Genomic DNA, 17,653 nt, shown 5'->3' on the forward strand with positions numbered 1-17,653 from the left:
GGCGGGGCCAAAGCCGCGGCAGCAAATCAGAGCGAGCGCTGGCGGAAGCGGCGCGAGGCTGGGGGGACACGTGGAGCCGGGCCCGGGGCAGCGCCGAGGCCGCGACCCCCGAAACCGGCCCCGAAGCCCCCGAAACTGGCCCAAAAACCGGCCCAAATTTCCCCCTAAAGCCTCTCTGTGCCCCCCCAACTCCCTCAGGGCCCCCGTAGAGGGAGCACCATCTCCCCCCTTCCACCTGTTATGTGGCGAGGGGTCTACCCGAAATGCCCCCCCCCCCCCCAAAACCAGGAAGCCGGGCGGGTGCTGCACCCCCAGTTCTTTATTTGACACCTAAAACCTGGGTACAATAAATGGGGGGACAAAAAAGCAGGGGGGGAGAGGCAGAAAATGGGGAGAAAACAGGGAGAAAAGGGTCGGGGGGCTTCCCGGGGGGGTCTCAGGCCTCGAGCAGCTTCCCCAGGAAGCGCAGGTTGAGGATCTTGAGCTGCTCCTCCAGGTCCATGCGCACGATCCCGTCCTCGCCGTCGATGCTCAGCAGGATCCCGGTGGCCTCGCGGTCCTCGCCCAGGATCACCTTCACCTGGGGGGGGGCACGGAGGGGTTTGGGGGGCTCCGAGGGAATTGGGGGGATCCCAAAGAGGTTTTGGGAGTCCCAGGAGTGTTTTGGGGTCGCACCTTGTTGCTCTTGGTGGGCGTGACAGGCTCCAGGTGCTCGCTGGACACGCTGACCACCTTCTCGCTGTCCTTCAGGTACACAGAGCACATCCCGCCCTGCGGGGCCGGGGGGGCTCAGCCTCGCGGGGGACACCCAAAAACTCCCCAAAAACCCCTGAGATCTCCATCCCCAAAGGCTGGGTGGCATCAGGGATGATTCTCCACCTTCCAGCCCCCCCCAAATCCTCCCCAAACTCCCCCAAAGCCCTCCAAACACCCCCAAAAAACCCAAAACCCTTCCCAAACCCTCCAATGCTCCCCCAGCCTTCTCTCCTTTTGGGAGACCCCCCAAAAAAACCCCAAAATCCCCCCCCAAACCCCTCTAAAACACGAGGGTCTCCATCCACCCTGGCAGCCTTTTGGGAGACCCCAAAACCCCCCAAAACCCCCCTGAACACCTCCCAACCCCCCCAAAAACGCCCCGGACAGGCTCTGACCGTGACGCTGCGGATGACCCCGGTCTGCCCCACGGCCGCGCTGTCCAGGTACGAGTCCCGCACCCTGACCTGGATGTCCGTGGTCACCCAGTCGCCCGCGCTGGGCTCGATGCCCGAGCCGGGGGTGTGGGGGTTGTACCCACCCGGGGATGGAGCCCCCGGGGTCATCGGGCTGTAGCCCACTGGGCTGGGGCTGGGGCTGGCCTGGGAGCAAGGGGGCACAGTTAGGGGGGGAAAGGGGTTTGGGGGGGCTGCAAGGGGGTCTGAAGGAAATTTGGGGTTATTATAAAGGGGTGTAGGGGGGCTACCAAGGGGTTGGGGGGCTATGAAGGGGTTTTAGGGGGCTACAAGGCCTTTGGGGGGCTCTGCTGTGGATTTGGACAACCCTGGGGGGGATTTTGGGGTGTCTTGGGGTACCTGATCAGCCACAGGTGCTTATCAGGTACCCCTGAGATAAGGGGCAGTCGGTGGCCACTAAGGGGTCATTTTTTAAGGCATCATGGGGCTCTGGAGGGGTTGTGGATATTGGGGAAAGTCTTGGGGTCCCAGGGCAGGTTTTGGGGGTTCTGGGGGAGATTTTGGGGTCCCAGGGGTACCTGATAAGGGGCAGTCAGTGGCCACTAAGGGGGCACCTGGAAGCCCATGGGGCTCTGGAGAGATTGTGGATATCAGGGGAGGTTTGGGGTCTCGGGGTACCTGGTAGGCCATGGGGGACGGCGTGGGGTGGTAGCTGGCCGGCGAGTGCGTGTTCTGGTAGCCCACGGGGCTCGGGGCTACCTGATGGTAGCTCTGGGGGGAGGGGCTGGGCTGGTACGAGCCCTGGGGGGAGGGGACGGCGTAGGGCGAGAACTGCTCCGTGTTGTACCTGGGACAGGTGAGGGGGGGGTCACACCTGGGGGGTTCGGGAGGAATTCGGGGGTCCCGAGGGGGGGCCGGGGTTGTTTGGGTTACGTTTGGGTTTATTTTTTGGAGTTTTGGGGTTGTTTTGGGGGGATTTGGGGGTCCCAGAGGATGGGAGAGGGGGTTTGGGAGTCCCAGGGGGAATTTGGAGGTCCCAGGAGTCACATCTGGGGAATTTGGGGGATCCCAGGGGTTGTCTGGGGGGGTCCCAGGGGATGGGAGAGGGGATTTTGGGGCTCCCAGGGAGGATTTGGGGGTCCCAGGAGCAGTTTCCCCATTTCAAGCCACATTTAGGGGTCCTCCATCCGCAAAACCCCAGATCTGGGGTCCCCAGGACCGTTTCCCCCCCTTTCCAACCCCACTTGGGGCTCTCTCCCCCCCAGTCCCACATTCTGGGGTGCCCGACCCCACAGGTTTCAGGGTCCCCACTCACATGGCAGGCGTGCCGGGGGTCTGGGGGTTGTAGGGCTGGCTGACTTGTGGGGACGCGGGGTCGGGGTACCCCGGGGTTTGGGGGTTTGGGGTGCCCCCGTAGCCCTGCGGGGACGGGGTGGGCTCGTCCTCAAAGCCGTACTCGAAGTCCTCGTCCGCCCTACAGTGGGGAAATTGGGGAGGGGGCCCCAAAAATGGGAAACCCCAAATGAGAGAAGGGGGACCCCAAACTGGGGGAGTGGGACCCCAAAGGAGGTTATTTTTGGTGGAGGGGGGGGTCCCACCTCGAGGGGTTGTTGGGGTTATTTTGGGGTTCTCTCACCTCGAGGGGTTGTTGGGGTTATTTTGGGGTTTTTTGGGGTTCTCTCATCTTGAGGGGTTGTTGGGGTTATTCTGGGGTTTTTTGGGGATCTCTCACCTCGAGGGGGTGTTGGGGTTGTTGGGGTCCCAGGCCCCGCTCTGGGCCGGGGTCCGGCTCCCGTCGTGCAGGGGGGTCTGGGACCCATAGTGGGGGGTGCGGCTCCCTGGGGACACCCCAAAAACGCCGTTTGTCCCCACACTGTCCCCAAAGCCCCCCACTCACCACCTGTGACCCCACAGTTGGGGGTGTGGCTTCCTGGGGGTGACCCCAAACCCACCCTGGGTTTGGACCCCCCAAATGTCCCCGAACTGTCCCTGAATGTCCCCATATAACACCAAACTGTCCCAAATGTCCCCAAATCCCCTCTCACCGTCGTGCAGCGGGGTCTGCGAGCCATACATGGGCGTGCGGGACCCCGAGCCGTACATGGGGGTTTGGGATCCGTACATCGGGGTCCTCCCGTAGGCCGAGGTGAGACCCCCCGGGCGCCGGGACCCCCTGCGGGAACAACGGGGGGTCAGAGGGGACAGGGACGCCAAAAAGAGCCGGGGGCATCACAGAGACCCAGTGGGGAGGGGGACCAGGACCCTTTTGGGGCTCCAGGACCCTCTTGGGGGTCTCAAGGATGGTCTTGACCTTTAGGGGGTCACCCCCCACCCCACAGGGGTGTCCCCAGGGCTGTCCCCGGGGTGCCACTCCCCACGCACACAGTGGTCAGTCGCTGCCTGTCCACCGAGATGGTCTGGCAGGTCGAGTGCAGCTCCACTCGCGCCGTCGACTCCGTGGCATCCTTGACCACCCCGATGTACCCTGGGGAGATTTGGGGGGGTCAGAGGGGGTTTTTGGGGGTTTATGTGGGGTCAGAGGGTTTGGGGAAGCTCCCCCGGGCGGGTTTTCGGGGGTCCCACACCGACCTTTGTAGGGCCCCTGGGAGATCCGCACCGTCTGCCCGATGAGGTCGTTGTCGCGCCGGCCGCGGCCCCGGCTCAGCCCCCCGGCCCCAAAACCGCCCCTCTGGCCTGGGGGGGGGTCAGAGGGGTCAGCGGGGTCCCTGAGGGTCCCCAAAACCCCCCGAGACCCCCCAGAATCGCTCACCGGCCCCACTGGGGTGCATGGGGCTGCTGATGCGGGGGGACATCGGTGTGAAGCCGCACACGGCGAAGTTGGTGACATCACGGGGCTGCAGGGGAAGAACGGGGTTGGAATGGAGGAAAAAGGGGGAAAATGGGGAAATTTGGGGGTTTTGGCGGGGGGTTTGGACCTTGGAGCCCCCGGCCAGCACCAGGTGCCGCGTCTTGCAGACGAACATCCCCCCGTTCTCCACCAGCTTCTTGCAGTGCAGGAAGGCGAAGCCCCGGAAGAGGTGGCGGATTTCACCCTCACGGCCCTTTTGGAGTCAGGGGGAAAAGGGGTGAGACGCCCCCCCAGAACCACCACATGGAGCCCCCAAACTCCCCCAAAACACCACAGGGAGGCCTTAAAACACCACAAAACCTCCCCAAAACACCTCAAGGACCCCCAAAACCAACGCAGGGATCTCCCAAATCTCCCCCAAACACCCCGAGGACCCCCCAAAACACCCCAAGGACCCCCAAAGCACCTGAAGGTCTGCCCAAACACCTCAAGACAAAGACACCCCAGGGACCCTGCAAATCTCCTCGAAAACACTCTGAGAATCACCCCAAACACCCTGAGGATTCTTCAGACACCCCAAGAATCCCCCAAACCCCTCCAAGATTGCCAAACCACCCCGAGGACCCCCCGAAGCCTCCCGGACGCACGGAGTGGGGGCCGTCGATGACTTTGACGATGTCCTTGACGTGGATGTTGTTCTGCTCCGAGTCCAGCGCCACGGCGAAGCGATTGTCCTTCTTCCTGGTGACAGCCTGGTGCCGCACCGTCACCACCTTCCCGTACATGTTCAGCACCTGGGGACACGGCACGGCTCAGGGCATGCACGGGGGACACCCAGGAGACACCTGGCAGGGGACTCCAGGGACCTTCCAAATGTGGTGGGTTGGGACCCCCCTTGAAAGGGAATTTGGGGCCCCTCTGGAGGCCGATTTGGGGTGTGGGGTGCCCTGGGAGGTTCCCCTGGGATTTTGGGAGGGTTTTGGAGAGATTTAGGTGGGGTTTTGGAGCGTATTTTAGAGGATTTATTGGGAGGATTCTGGGGGATTTTTTGGGGGATTTCAGATTGGATTTGGGGCTCTCACCTGGAAGGTTTCCCGCTCCAGCCGCACGATGACCCCCACAGTTTGGGGGTCCAGCTGCACCAGCTCCCCCCACTCGTGCTGCCCCCCCACATCCACCCCCGAGGCCGTCTCGGAGCAGAGCTGCAGATCCCGGGGCAGCACCTTCAGCTGGGGGTGGGAAACGGGGAACAATCCGCTGGGACTGCACCAAAACTGCCTGCTTTCACCCCAAACCCTGTTCCCCCAGTTTTCTCCTGGATTTTTCCTGGGTTTTCCCCTAACTTTTCTCATTTTTACCCCGTTTTCCCCTTTTTCCCCATTTTCTGGGTTTTTCCCATGTTTTCACAGGTTTTTCCCACGTCTTTCCCATTTTTTCCCCCGTTTTTCCTGTTTTTTTTCCCCTGTTCCCACCTCGTCCATGGTGAGGTCCAAGAACAGGATCACAAAGTTCTCCTCCACTCTCCATTTCCCCCCATTTTACCTCATTTTCCCCCTTTTTCCCTATTTCTTCCCCATTTTTCCCCCTTTTTCCCTATTTTTTCACCATTTTTTCCTGTTCTCCCATTTTTTCCCGTTCCCACCTCGTGCATGGTCAGGTTGGAGAACAGGATCACAAAGTTCTCCTCCACTCTCCATTTCCCCTCATTTTACCTCATTTTTTCCCCTTTTTCCCCTATTTTTTCCCCATTTTTTCCCTGTTCTCCCATTTTTTTCCCCTGTTCCCACCTCGTGCATGGTCAGGTCGGAGAACAGGATCACGAAGTTCTCCTCCACCCTGACGATGAGCCCGGTGTCGCCCTCGAAGCGCCCGGCGATCACCTTCACGTGGTCGCCCATCCTGAAGTATTTCCTCAGCTCCTGTGCCGGGAACTCCAGCATATCCTGGAAAAACCCAAGATTCCTGGTTTTCCACCCAAAAAAGCCATCCCAAGGGGGCTTTTTTTGGGCTTTTCAGACCTTGAGGTCCTCGTGCTTGGGCATGATGGTGATCTTGTTGCCGTCCACGCTGAGGATTTTGCCCTGCAGGTTGATGAGCTCACCCTCGCACACCTCCACGTTGTCCCCCGGCTGGAAGTTGTGTTCCCGCTCTTTTCCTGCAAAATTTTGGGGTGACTTAGGGAAATTTGGGGAGTTTGGGGTGTTTTCTGGGGTTTGAGAATGCAGGGATCCCATACCGGTGCTCTCGGTCACCACCTCCAGGTCGATGCCCTCGGGCTGGTCCTCGAACTTCTCCAGCTCGGACAGGGTGGGTTTGACCCCCTCGGTGATCTGGGATTGGGGGAAAATTCCAGGATTCGGGGCAAAAACAGATTTAGGGTTGGAGCAGGCAGATTTTAGGGTTCAAACTTGTGGGTTTTGGGTAGAAGGGGAAAATTTTGGGCTCAAATATGTGGTTTTGGGTTCCAAGAGGTCAATTTTGGGTTCCAAGAGGTCAATTTTGTGTTCCAACAGGCAGATTTGGGTTTGGAACACGAGGATATTGGGCCAGAAGAAGCAGATTTGGGCTGGAACAAGCGGATTTTGGGCAGAACAGGCAGATTTTAGGCCAGAAAAAGCAGATTTGGGGCTCACCACAGCCGACATGGCGAAGCTCTTGAACAGGAAGCCCTTCCGGCTGTAGCGGTTGCCCTCGAAGATCAGGAAGTCGCCATCTGAGGCCACGTCCCCACCCAGGGACCTGGGGGACACCTGGGGTCACTCAGGGTCACTCCCAGGGTCATTGGATCCCGGGGGTCCTTCAGGACCAGGCCCTACCGGATCTTCTCGGCGTCGAAGAGGCGCTGGGGCGGCCGCTTGAACTTCTTGCGCTTGGCGAACCAGTCCTTCTGCGGGGGAGGGGAGAGGGGATCTGCTCAGGGGATCCACTCAGGGCCAGGGATCTGCTCAGGGCCAAGGATCTGCTCAGCGGATCCAATGACCTGGCATGCACTGACCCAGGATTTGCTTAGGGAATCTGCTCAGTGCCAGGGATCCACTGACCTGGGATCCACTCAAACCAGGGACCCACTGACCCAGGAATCACTCACAGGGATCCAACCCCCAGGGACCCACTGACTCGGGATCCACTGGTGGGGATCCACCCAAGCAGGTTCCCCTCCCCTGCCCAAGGTGCCCCCCCAAGTGGATCCTCACCAGGCTCATCCGGGCTTTGATCCGATCGAAGTCAATCCTGGGGATCATTTTGAGAGAGATCTGGTTCTGGCTGGGCTCCACGTAATCCACCTGTGCCAGGCCACGCCCACGGGTCAGTCCCGGCCGGCCGGGGGTGTCCCCAGCTGAGGATGCCCCCTCCCCCTCAGGTGTGTCCCCTCCCCCTCAGGTGTGTCCCCCCCTCACCTGGGCGATGTCGTCCTTGTAGATGCCCCTCTTGAGGCGCACCCAGGCCTTGGGCTTGAGGTTGGTGACCTCCTTGACCACCTTGAGCACGTCGGTCATCTCCTTGATGGGCACCATCTGCTGGTTCCAGTAGCCCAGGCGCAGGTTGCCCACGCCCTCAATGGCCTGCTTGACGTGGGTCTGCTTGTAGGCCTCGACGTACAGGTAGCCACGCACGTGCTCGGGGGCCACCACGGCCTTGATCTGCAGCGGCTGGGGACAGCGGGGACAGAAGTGTCAGCAGTGGGACACCTCGGTGCCACCCCAGCACAGGCACCCACGGGGGCCACCACGGCCTTGATCTGTAATGGCTGGGGACAGTGGGGACAGTGGGGACAGTGGGGACAGCGGGGGACAGCGGGGGACAGAGGGGGACAGAGGGGACAGAGGGGACAGCAATGTCAGCAGTGTCAGCAGTGCCACCAGCCTGGCACCCGTGTGACACCAAGGACACCCTGGCACAGCCCCAGTGTCCCCACGTGCAGGTGTGACCCCAGTGCCACCGCAGTGTCCCCCAGTCCCTCCCAGTGCTCACCGTCTCCGTGTACTGGTAGGCGATGAACTTGCGCATGAGGGCGACGGCCGTGGCACGCTCCTCCCCGATCTGGGCACAAACCAGCAGGATTTGGGAAAAAAAAAAAAGATTTGGAGGCAAAAAGGGAGATTTGGGCTCAGAAAGGGAAGTTTGGGCACAAAAAGCAGGGTTTAGGTCCTCCCCCAACACCCACCTTGCACTTGACCGTCCAGAGATTGGGGTCCCTGTGAGGGGCATCAAAACCTCGTTATTTTGGGGGGGGGGGCTGACCCAAATTCCCCCTTTTTTCCCCAGAATTCTCATTCCCAGGGATTCTGACCCAAATTCCGTTTTTCCCCCCCAAAACTCACTTGACGCCGGGCAGCAGCTGCTGCTGGGTGATGTCATCCGAGAGCTCATCGGAGCCGCCGTAAACTCTGGGAAAAGGGCCCCAAAAAATCAGGGAATGCTGGGGTGGGTGTGGCCCTGTGGTGCCAGGGAGGGTGCCAGGGACGGGCGGGGAGGGGACAGGGGTGGCACTCACGTCTCCCCCACCGAGGACTTGGCGTATTTCTTCATGTAGTACTCGCCCAGCTCCTCCTCCCGCTGGTCCCTGGCAGGGAAAACAGGAGGAAATCAGGGGAAAACGGGAAAAATGAGGAAAAGTGAGGGAGAAGCTGGGGGAAATGAGGGAAAAACGGGGGAAAACGAGGGAAAAATATGGGAATGTGAAGAAAAAGCAATTAAAAAAAGGAAAAAAAGAGAAAACTTAAGGAAAAACGAGGAACAATCAGGGAAAAATGAGAGAAAAACAGAAAAATGAGGGAAAGGCAGTGGAAATGAGAGAAAAACAGGGAAAAATGAGGGGAAAAGAGGGGGAAAATGTAGAAAAAGGATAAAAACGAGGTGAAGGGTGACACAGAGGGACACTGGGGGTGTTCAGGGTCACCTCCAGAGGTTCTGGAGCCGCCGTGCTCCCGAGCGATCCTCGTCCAGCACCACGTTGTCAATGTTGGAAGCTGAGGAAGAGGAGGCAGAGGAAGGTCAGGAGGGGGATTTGGGATCCGGGGGGGGTGTGGAAATTTCGGGAACCCCCAGAATTGGGGGAGTGGGACTCTTACCTTCGATCTCCTCTGCCCCGGGGAGGAGGTGACGGTGGAGGATGAAGTAAATCAACAGCAAAAACCAGGGAATGGGGGAAAATTGTGGGTTTTGGGGGAAAACAAAAAAAAAAATGCAACGGAAAAGCCCCAGGCGAGAGCGGATGAGATGGAGAGAAAGGGGTGATCGGGGACCCCCACCCGGGAAAAGGGATGGGGGAAAACGGGGATTTGGGGAGGGGGAGAAAGGAATTTAGGGAAAAAGGGATTCAGGGAGGAGAAAAAGGAATTTAGGAAGAAAAACTGCAAGGGAAAAAGGGTTTGCAGGGAAAAAAAGTGGTTTTGGGGTGAAAAGGGGATTTAGGAAAAAGAGGATATGAGGAGGGAAAAGGGGGTTTGGGGGTGGGGAAAGAAGGGGTTGGGGAAAAGGGGTTTTGGGGAAGGAAAAGGCAGTTTTGGGGATTCGGGGGGGGTGGAACAGGGACTCCCCCAGCCAGGGCTTCCCTCTCTCCTCCCTGCAGCCCCCTGGGCTGGGGACAGCCCCCCCAGTCCGCACCTTTCTCCAGGATGTCCTCAGCCCCATCCTCCCACTGATCTTCATCCTCGTACTCATCATCCACATCTGGGGGGGACACGTGGGGAGGGGGGGGTCAGTGGCCTGGAGACCCCCAAAACCTCCCCAGAACCCCCCAAATCCCTGCCCCTTCCCTCACCAGCCTCATCCAGGATGAAGCCCCCGTGCCGCGGTTTCTTGGCTGGGCGATCGTCGTCTTCCTCCTCCTCCTCCTCCTCATCGTACTCCTCCTCCTCCTCCTCCTCTTCTTCCTCCTCCTCCTCCTCCGCCTCCTCCTTCCCGCTGCCCCCCCCGCGCTGCTCCTCGGCCTGACGGGGCCGGGGGATTTGGGGAGGGGGTCAGGGACCCCCGAGACCCCCCCTGAAACCCTCAAACTCCCCGGATCCCCCCAAGCCTTCGGCCTCACCTCGTTGTCGTCGCCATCGTCGCTGCTGCGTTCGCTCTCGTCCTCCGAGAAGTTGCTGTCCTCGCTGTCCGACATGGCTGGGGGTCTGGGGGGCACGGGGGGGCGTCCGGAGGGTCCTGGGGGATTCCGAGAGGAGGCTGGAGGGGTCGGGGGTGTCCTGAGGGCTTTAGGGGTGCGCTGGGGGTATCCGGGAGAGTCCTGGGGGTTCTCAGGGATGGGCCGGGGGATCTGAGGGTGTCCTAAGAGGTCCGGGGTGTCCTGAGGGGAGGCTGGGAGGTGCTCTGAAGGCTCCGGGGGTGCCCCGAGCGCTCCCGCCGCTTCCCCGCCGCCCTCACCGCGGGCTCCGCTCCGCTCTACACCGCGGCCTGGCCTGGCCTCGCTCCGCCGGCGCCTGTGCCGCTCCCGGTGCCGCTCCCGGAGCCGCCCCCGCCTGTCGTGATCCCGATCCTGATGCCGGTGCCGCTGCCGGGCCCTGTCGCGATTCCCGGGCCCTGTCGCGATCCGGCTCCCGAACCGCAGCCGCTTCGCGTCGCTCCCGCCCCGCGCTCTCGCGAGACCTCCCGCCCTTCCTCTCGCGAGACTTCCCGGCCTCCGACGGCGGCGCGAGAGGCCCAAACCGCGGTTTTTTGGGAGTGACATCACCCGCACGGCCCGTGACGTCACGGAGACTCGCCGCAACCCCCCCACCTCTCCCGGGACGCGTTCCGGGCCTCTTTCCTACGCTTCCCCCCGGTGACGTCACGCACAGAAAAACTGAAGAGCCGATATCACAAAACACTGGTTTATTTACCAAAAATCAAATATTTCACCCCAAAACTTGGAAATCCAACACCCCCCACTCCCCTCCCCAGTGATCCGCCTCGCTTGGGGGGGGGCGGGTCACCCCCAAAATGCGCCGCTGGCACCACACCCCAGACCTCCCTCCAGCCCCCCGGGAGGGGATCGGGGGTCCCAAGACCCCCCCAGAGCCCTCCAAAACCAACCCCCACCAGGAAAGGGCGGCCAGACCCCAAACCCACCCCAAGCCCCGCCTCATTCCCCGCTCTCCCACCACCCCTCCCCTGAACCAACACCCACCCCGCCAAGCAGCGCTTTCGGGGGGGGGCTCCTGGGGGGTCTCGCCTCACCCCAAACCCCGTCAGGGCCCCCCCGGCGGGGGCAGCTTGCCCGTGATCTTGTTGGTGCCCTCGAGCAGCGCGTTGTGGATGTCCTTGGCGCCCGCGATCTGCGCCTTGATCAGCGGCAGGTACTGGGTGTAGGGCAGGGTCTCGGCCCCGGGCCCCCCCTCGCCCTTGGGGGCCGCGGGCACCAGGGCCGGGGCGTGCTTGGCGCTGTCGAAGCTCTGCGAGAGGCACTCGTGGGCCAGGCGCTGCGGGGGACACTGGGGGTCACCTGGGAGGGCTTTGAGGGGATTTTGAAGGGATTTGGGACGGTTCTCAGGGGATTTGGGGGTGTTTGGGAGGGCTGAGAGGGGCATTTGGGGTGAATTTGGAGGGGTTTAGGGACTGTTTGGAGGGTCCCTCACCAGGCACAGCTCCAGCTGGTCACACAGGGCGTAGAACTCCTCCAGGCTCTTGTCAAAGCGCTGCAGGGCCCCATCTGCGCTCTTCCTGCGGGGAACTGGTGAGACTGGGAGGGACTGGGGGCACTGGGAGGGACGGGGGGGCGCGGGGACGGTCACTCACTGCCCATTGTCGATGCTGGAGTTCTGCACCAGGTTCTGAGCCGCCACCTTCATCAGGGTCTGCGGGACACGGGGGCCAGGGGGACGCGGAGGGGGGTGGCCACAGCCCCCGCAGTGCCCCCCGGCAGTGGGAAATGAGCGCGACAAGGGGGTGGGCACGTCCTGAGACCCCGGCCCAGGGACCCCCAAAATTCCGCCCCCCCCCCCCCCGAGACACGCCCCCCCAGCAGGCCACGCCCACTCGGCGACAAACCACGCCCAGCCGGTGCTGAAGGCACATTGTAGCGTGAGAGCACGGCCCCGCCCCGCGCCCCCCCGCCCGTTCCCGGCGGCACCCCCGCACCTGCAGGCTCTCCTTCAGCTGCGGCAACAGCAGCCGGAAGCGCTGCACGGGATCAAAATCCTGCGCCTGCGCCGCCGCCGCCTGCGCGGGCAGCGCGGGGCCCTGCGCGGCCCCCGGGGGCGGCCCCGGCCCCGCTCCGGGCCCCGCCGCCGGCCCCGGCCCCGCGGGCGCTGAGGGAGGCCCCGGGCCCGGCCCAGCCGGAGGCGGCGGCGGCGCCGCCATGTTGCCGGCGGCTTCCGGCGCGCACAGGAAGTGACGCTCTCGGGAGGCGCCGCGCACACCGGGAAGGAGCCGCCCGCCATGGCGCCCACCATCCAGACGCAGGCGCAGCGCGACGAGCCGGGCCACCGGTAATGGCCGTGACGTCACCGCCGTGGCGTCACAACGCGTCACGCCGAGCGGGGGGGGCCTCCCGCGAGGGTGGGGGTGGGGGGGGATTCCGCCGTTACGTCATCCCAGCGGCGGGAGGCGGCGGGGTGCAAATAACGGGGCCCCCCGTGACGTCACGGAAGTGTTCGGGGGTCCCCGGTGACGTCATGACGCGCCCCCCCTCCCCACAGGCCCAGCTCGCACCGGACCCTCCCCGAGAGGTGAGTAGGGGAGGAGAGGCTTTTAAGGGGTCCCCGCCCCGTTTTTGGGGTAATTTCGGGGTTTTTGGGACCCCCGCGGTTTGGGGGACCCCTGACCCTCCCCTTTGCCTCAGGTCCGGGGTCGTTTGCCGGGTCAAGTTCTGCAACAGCCTCCCGGACATTCCCTTCGACCCGAAGTTCATCACGTACCCCTTCGACCAGAGCAGGTTTGGGGGCGGAAATTGCGGGGGGGGGTCCTGAGGGGTCTCGGCCACAGCCCCCGAGCCCCGCTCTGAGCACGGGAGGGGCTGCAGCAGGGATTTGGGGTGACTTTGGGGTGGTTTGGGGCTGATTTTGGTGCGGTTTTGGGCGATATTGAGGGATTTTGGCACTGATTCGGGTGGGTTTTTGAGCTGATTTTGGGTGGGTTTTGGGGCTGATTTTGGGGGGCTTTGGCGCTGACACTGGGGCGTTTTTGGGCTGATTTTGGGTGCTTTTGGGGTGATTCCGGCCCGCCAGGTTCGTGCAGTACAAGGCAACGTCCCTGGAGAAGCAGCACAAGCACGACCTCCTGACCGAGCCGGACCTGGGCGTCACCATCGACCTCATCAACCCCGACACGTACCGGATCGACCCTGGGGGTGTGTGCGGGGTGGGACCCCAAAACCGCCCCGAAACACCCTGAGAATTATCCCCAAACCTCTCCAAAATCACCCCAAAACCGCCCCGAAACACCCTGAGAATTATCCCCAAACCTCTCCAAAATCACCCCTCAAAACCACCCCCAAGTCAACCCAAGATCACCCCAAAACCACCTCAAACCTCCCCAGAATTGCACCAAATTCCCCCCGAATCTTCCCTGAGTCTTCTCCAAACTCGGGGTTGGTTCCCTGGAGAGGGCAATTTTTGGGGTTTTCTCCAGATCACCCACGAGCCCTCCCAAATCCTGTGGGGTGGCCTCAAGTCTCGTGGGGTGACCCCAATGCTGGGTGTTTTTTCCCCAATTCCCCCAGTGCTGCTGGACCCTGCAGATGAGAAGCTGCTGGAGGAGGAGATCCAGGCTCCAACAAGCTCCAAGAGGTAAAACCCCAAAATCACCCCCAAAACCACCCCAAACCCCGCCCGGGGCTTCCCCAACCCCACAGAGCCCCAGGGGTGCTCTGGAGTGATTTTGGGGTCATTTTGGGGGTGATCTTTGGAGGGACTCTGGGGTGTGGTTTGGGGTCATTTTGGGGGTGATTTTTGGAGGGATTCTGGGGTGTGGTTTGGGGTCATTTTGGGGGTGATTTTTAGAGGGATTCTGGGGTCATTTTGGGGGTGATTTTTGGAGGGATTCTGGGGTGATTTTGGGGCGATATTGAGGATGATTTGCTGAGTATTCTGGGGTGATTTCAGGGTGATTTTGGGAGTGTTTTGGGGGGGCATTCTGGGGTGATTTGGGGGCAGTTTTGAGGGTGATTTCGGCAGTGTTTCAGGGGTGATTTTGCGGTGGTTTTGAGGGTGATTTAGAGAGTGTTTTGGGGGTGGTTTCGGGTGGGATTTGGGGTGACTGGGGGTCCCCAACCCACGTGGGGCCGGGCAGGTCACAGCAGCACGCCAAGGTGGTGCCCTGGATGCGCAAGACCGAGTACATCTCCACCGAGTTCAACCGCTACGGGGTGTCCAACGAGAAGCCCGAGGTCAAGTGAGTGCTCTGGGGCTTTTTTGGGGTTTTTGGGGGGTTTCTGTGGGGTTTGGGGTCTGGGGATGGCCACGGAGAGTGGTTGGGGGTGAGAGGTTTTGGGTGGTTTTGTGGGTGGGGTTTAGGAGATTTTGGGGTAATTTTGGGGGTGGTTTTGGGGTGTTTGGGGGTGATGCTTTGAGTGATTTTGGGGTGTGGTTTGGGGTGATTTTGAGGGTGATTTGGGGTGATGCTTTGGGTGATCTTGGGGTGTGGTTTGGGGTGGTTTTAGGGTGATTTTGGGGTGTTTGGGGGTGATGCTTTGGGTGATTTTGGGGTGTGGTTTGGGGTGGTTTTGGGGTGATTCTGGGGTGATTTTGGGGTGATTGGCAGGATCGGTGTGTCGGTGAAGCAGCAGTTCACAGAGGAAGAGATCTACAAGGACAGGGACAGCCAGATCGCAGCCATCGAGAAAACCTTCGAGGACGCCCAGAAAGCGGTCGGGGTTTGGGGTTTTTAGGGGGGATTTGGGGTTTTTGGTTTGGGGTTTTTGGGGGGGATTTGGGGTTTTTGGTTTGGGGTTTTTGATGGGGGGGTTTTGGGAGGGGGCTTTCAGGGTGTGTTTGGGGGCTGAGTTTGGGGGAGTTTCAGGGCTGATTCTGGGAAGTTTGCAGTCATTTCGGGGGTGATTTTGGGGTTTTTTTGGGCCGTTTGTGGGCTGGGTTTGGGGTCATTTTGGGGGTCATTTGGGGAGGGTTTTGGTGTTTCTGGGGGATGATTTTGGGGCTGTTTTTCTGGGGCTGATTCTGGGCACTTCAATGAGGTCGTGGGGGGGGTCCCTGAGTCCCCTTTGCCCCCCCAGATCACGCAGCACTACAGCAAACCCCGGGTGACCCCCCTGGAGGTGATGCCTGTGTTCCCCGACTTCAAGGTGAGGGGGGAGTTCAGGGACTCCCCCGTCCCTTTTTCCCCTCCAAAATCCAGTTTTCCCCCCCAAACTCCCCTTTTTCCCCTTCTCAAATCCCCTTTTTCCCTCACTACTTCTCCCCTTCTGTCCCCCAGTTTTTTTCCCACTCCCCCATTCTCTTTCTCCTCCAGTTTTCCCACCCAAACCCCCATTTTTTTCTTTACTTTTTCACCATTTTCCCCGTTTTTCCCTCATTTCTCCCTAGATGTGGATCAACCCTTGTGCCCAAGTGATTTTTGACTCGGACCCGGCCCCCAAGGACACGTCGGGGGCGGCGGCTCTTGAAATGATGTCCCAGGCCATGATCAGGTCCTGGTGACCCCAAACCCCCCTTGGGGACCCCAAACCCCCTCTGGTGACCCCAAATCCTCCCCTGACCCCCCTGACCCCGTCCCCGCAGGGGGATGATGGACGAGGAGGGGAACCAGTTTGTGGCCTATTTCCTCCCTGTGGAGGAAACGCTGCGGAAGCGGAAGCGGGACCAGGAGGAGGACGTGGATTACGCCCCCGAGGATGTGTAAGGGGGGTCCCCAAAATCCTGGGGGAGTCCCTAAAACTTGGGGGAATCCTAAAAAAAAATTGGGGTGGTTTAAAGGTCTGTTGGGGTTCTGGAATTTCATGGGAAATCAGAAATATTCAATAAATTCCTGGATTTGGGGAAGAAATGGGGCTTTGGGGGGGGTCCTTGAGGTTGGGGGGGCACCTCTGGGGTTGGAGGTTCCCCTCTGGCCCCTGCGGGGCTTTAGGGACTGTGGGAGGGCTTTGGGGGGAGTTTGGGGTCCCAAATTTTTATGAAGAACAAACTCAACGCCCTGAAAATTCTGTGAGGTTTTGGGCGGGAAAACTGGGATTTGGGGGAGTGTTTGGGGGGGTCCCCCAGCCCCTCCCCAAGCCCCTCCCGCTGCCTCCCCCAGGTATGACTACAAGATCGCCCGGGAATACAACTGGAACGTGAAGAACAAGGCCAGCAAGGGCTACGAGGAGAATTACTTCTTCATCTTCCGCGAGGGTGACGGCGTCTACTACAACGAGCTGGAGACCAGGTGGGGCTGGGGGGCACTGGGAGCTGGTCCAGGTCGGGACTAGGGGCGCTGGGAGGGACTGGGGGGCACTGGGAGCTCCCCCAAGTCACTGCTGGGGGCGCTGGGAGATTTTCCAGTCAGTATTGGGGGCACTGGTTGGGTGTTGGGAGGGATTGTGAGGTGTCCTTGGGGTCCTGAGGATGCCCCTGGGGGTCTGGGGGGGTTCCAGAGGGGTTTGGGAAGTTCCTTTGGAGGTCCCAGGGATGTCTGTGGGAGTGTCCCAGGGGTCTGGGGGGGCATCCTGGGGGTACCCCTGAGGGTGTCCCTGAGGGTCCAAGGGTGTCCCCGGGTGTCCCTTCCCCTCCTGTCCCCCCCAGGGTCCGGCTGAGCAAGCGCCGTGCGCGCGCCGGGGTCCAGTCGGGCACCAACGCCGTGCTGGTGGTCAAGCACCGGGACATGAACGAGAAGGAGCTCGAGGCCCAGGTGGGATTTGGGGAGGGGTCCTAACTGCCAGGACCCCCCCGGGACCCCCCCCTGACTCTCCCTCCCTCCACAGGAGGCCCGGCGGGCGCAGCTGGAGAACCATGAGCCCGAGGAGGAGGAGGAGGAGGAGATGGAGGCGGAGAAGGAAACGCCAGGATCAGGTTCAGGGAGGGGCCCTAAATCCCCCCATTTCCCACCTAAAATCCCCCCTCCCCAATTTCCCGTATTTCCCAACCCCCCAAATTCCCTCCCCCATTTTGGGGGGGGGTTCAGCCCACTGAGGACCCCCCCGCACCCCTCCAAGCAGACGAGGAGCGGGACAAGGGCAGCGAGAGCGACGAGGACGAAGGCTCCGGGTCGGGCTCTGAGCGCGGGGGGGGCTCCGCCCGCAGTGAGGAGGAGGAGGAGGAGGAGGAGGAGGAGGCTGAAGGTGCCCGGGGCGGCCGCCGGGGAGGCAGCGACGCTGCTCGGGCCGCCCGGGACCAGGAGGAGATTTTCGGCAGCGACAACGATGAGGAAGAAGAGGAGGAGGAGGAGGAGGAGGAGGAGGAGGAGGAAGAGGAGGAAGGCAGCGAGGGGGGGGGCCCAGCACCCCGCAGTCCTCAACTCACCCCCAGCGAGGAGGAGGAGGAGGAGGAAGAGGAGGAAGAGGAGGAAGAGGAGGAGGAGGAAAGTCCCAGCGATGGCTCAGAATCCTCCAGCGAGTGAGGAGGGGGTGATCTCCCCTCCCCAACCCCAAAATCCCACCCCAATTTCCCCCCCTGCCCCTCCCAGCCCCATTTTGGGGCAAAAAAGCAGCGTCTCGGGGCGGTTTTTGTGTTTAATAAGGTCAATGGTTACCAGCCATATCATAACAAAAGGATTCATAATAAAATGTATCTAAAATAACGATTTTTGTCTCTATTTCAGGGCCGCG

The 17,653-nt window shown here is 61.3% G+C and overlaps 3 protein-coding genes across 4 annotated transcripts; 1 reads left to right on the forward strand and 2 right to left on the reverse strand.

Annotated features, from left to right (window-relative positions):
- Nucleotides 1–314: 314 nt before the first annotated feature.
- Nucleotides 315–10,559, reverse strand: SUPT5H (SPT5 homolog, DSIF elongation factor subunit). Its single transcript, XM_082299607.1, has 30 exons — nucleotides 10,345–10,559; nucleotides 10,010–10,125; nucleotides 9,743–9,911; nucleotides 9,586–9,651; nucleotides 9,051–9,062; nucleotides 8,879–8,948; nucleotides 8,474–8,542; nucleotides 8,301–8,366; nucleotides 8,144–8,174; nucleotides 7,951–8,019; nucleotides 7,377–7,628; nucleotides 7,173–7,262; nucleotides 6,795–6,865; nucleotides 6,612–6,717; nucleotides 6,215–6,308; nucleotides 5,997–6,133; nucleotides 5,766–5,921; nucleotides 5,061–5,207; nucleotides 4,626–4,772; nucleotides 4,106–4,231; nucleotides 3,940–4,024; nucleotides 3,759–3,863; nucleotides 3,552–3,654; nucleotides 3,215–3,342; nucleotides 2,902–3,007; nucleotides 2,485–2,643; nucleotides 1,848–2,016; nucleotides 1,152–1,355; nucleotides 676–771; nucleotides 315–580 (listed from the first exon to the last, which is right to left on the reverse strand). The coding sequence occupies exons 2-30, from the start codon at nucleotides 10,082–10,084 to the stop codon at nucleotides 437–439; spliced, it is 3,252 nt and encodes a 1,083-aa protein (XP_082155733.1). The 5' UTR covers nucleotides 10,085–10,125; nucleotides 10,345–10,559; the 3' UTR covers nucleotides 315–436.
- Nucleotides 10,560–11,074: 515 nt separating this feature from the next.
- Nucleotides 11,075–12,258, reverse strand: MED29 (mediator complex subunit 29; the record flags this gene model as incomplete). 2 transcript variants are annotated; one of them, XM_082299750.1, is made up of 4 exons in its annotated part: nucleotides 11,075–11,378; nucleotides 11,535–11,619; nucleotides 11,695–11,753; nucleotides 12,037–12,258. In XM_082299750.1, 4 exons carry the CDS (start codon nucleotides 12,256–12,258, stop codon nucleotides 11,148–11,150), a joined length of 597 nt encoding a protein of 198 aa, XP_082155876.1. In that variant the 3' UTR covers nucleotides 11,075–11,147. The 2 variants fall into 2 exon arrangements, with proteins under 2 accessions (XP_082155876.1, XP_082155877.1); XM_082299751.1 differs by having other exon boundaries at nucleotides 11,113–11,378; nucleotides 11,535–11,615.
- Nucleotides 12,259–12,288: 30 nt separating this feature from the next.
- Nucleotides 12,289–17,625, forward strand: PAF1 (PAF1 homolog, Paf1/RNA polymerase II complex component). The gene is made up of 14 exons (XM_082299749.1): nucleotides 12,289–12,386; nucleotides 12,597–12,626; nucleotides 12,740–12,832; nucleotides 13,125–13,246; nucleotides 13,619–13,685; nucleotides 14,188–14,289; nucleotides 14,659–14,764; nucleotides 15,128–15,196; nucleotides 15,438–15,541; nucleotides 15,633–15,749; nucleotides 16,147–16,275; nucleotides 16,632–16,737; nucleotides 16,811–16,898; nucleotides 17,045–17,625. Exons 1-14 carry the CDS (start codon nucleotides 12,337–12,339, stop codon nucleotides 17,443–17,445), a joined length of 1,584 nt encoding a protein of 527 aa, XP_082155875.1. The 5' UTR covers nucleotides 12,289–12,336; the 3' UTR covers nucleotides 17,446–17,625.
- Nucleotides 17,626–17,653: the final 28 nt, after the last annotated feature.

This window comes from Coloeus monedula (assembly GCF_965178545.1).
Source record: "Coloeus monedula genome assembly, chromosome: 33".
Classification (NCBI taxonomy): Eukaryota; Metazoa; Chordata; class Aves; order Passeriformes; family Corvidae; genus Coloeus; species Coloeus monedula.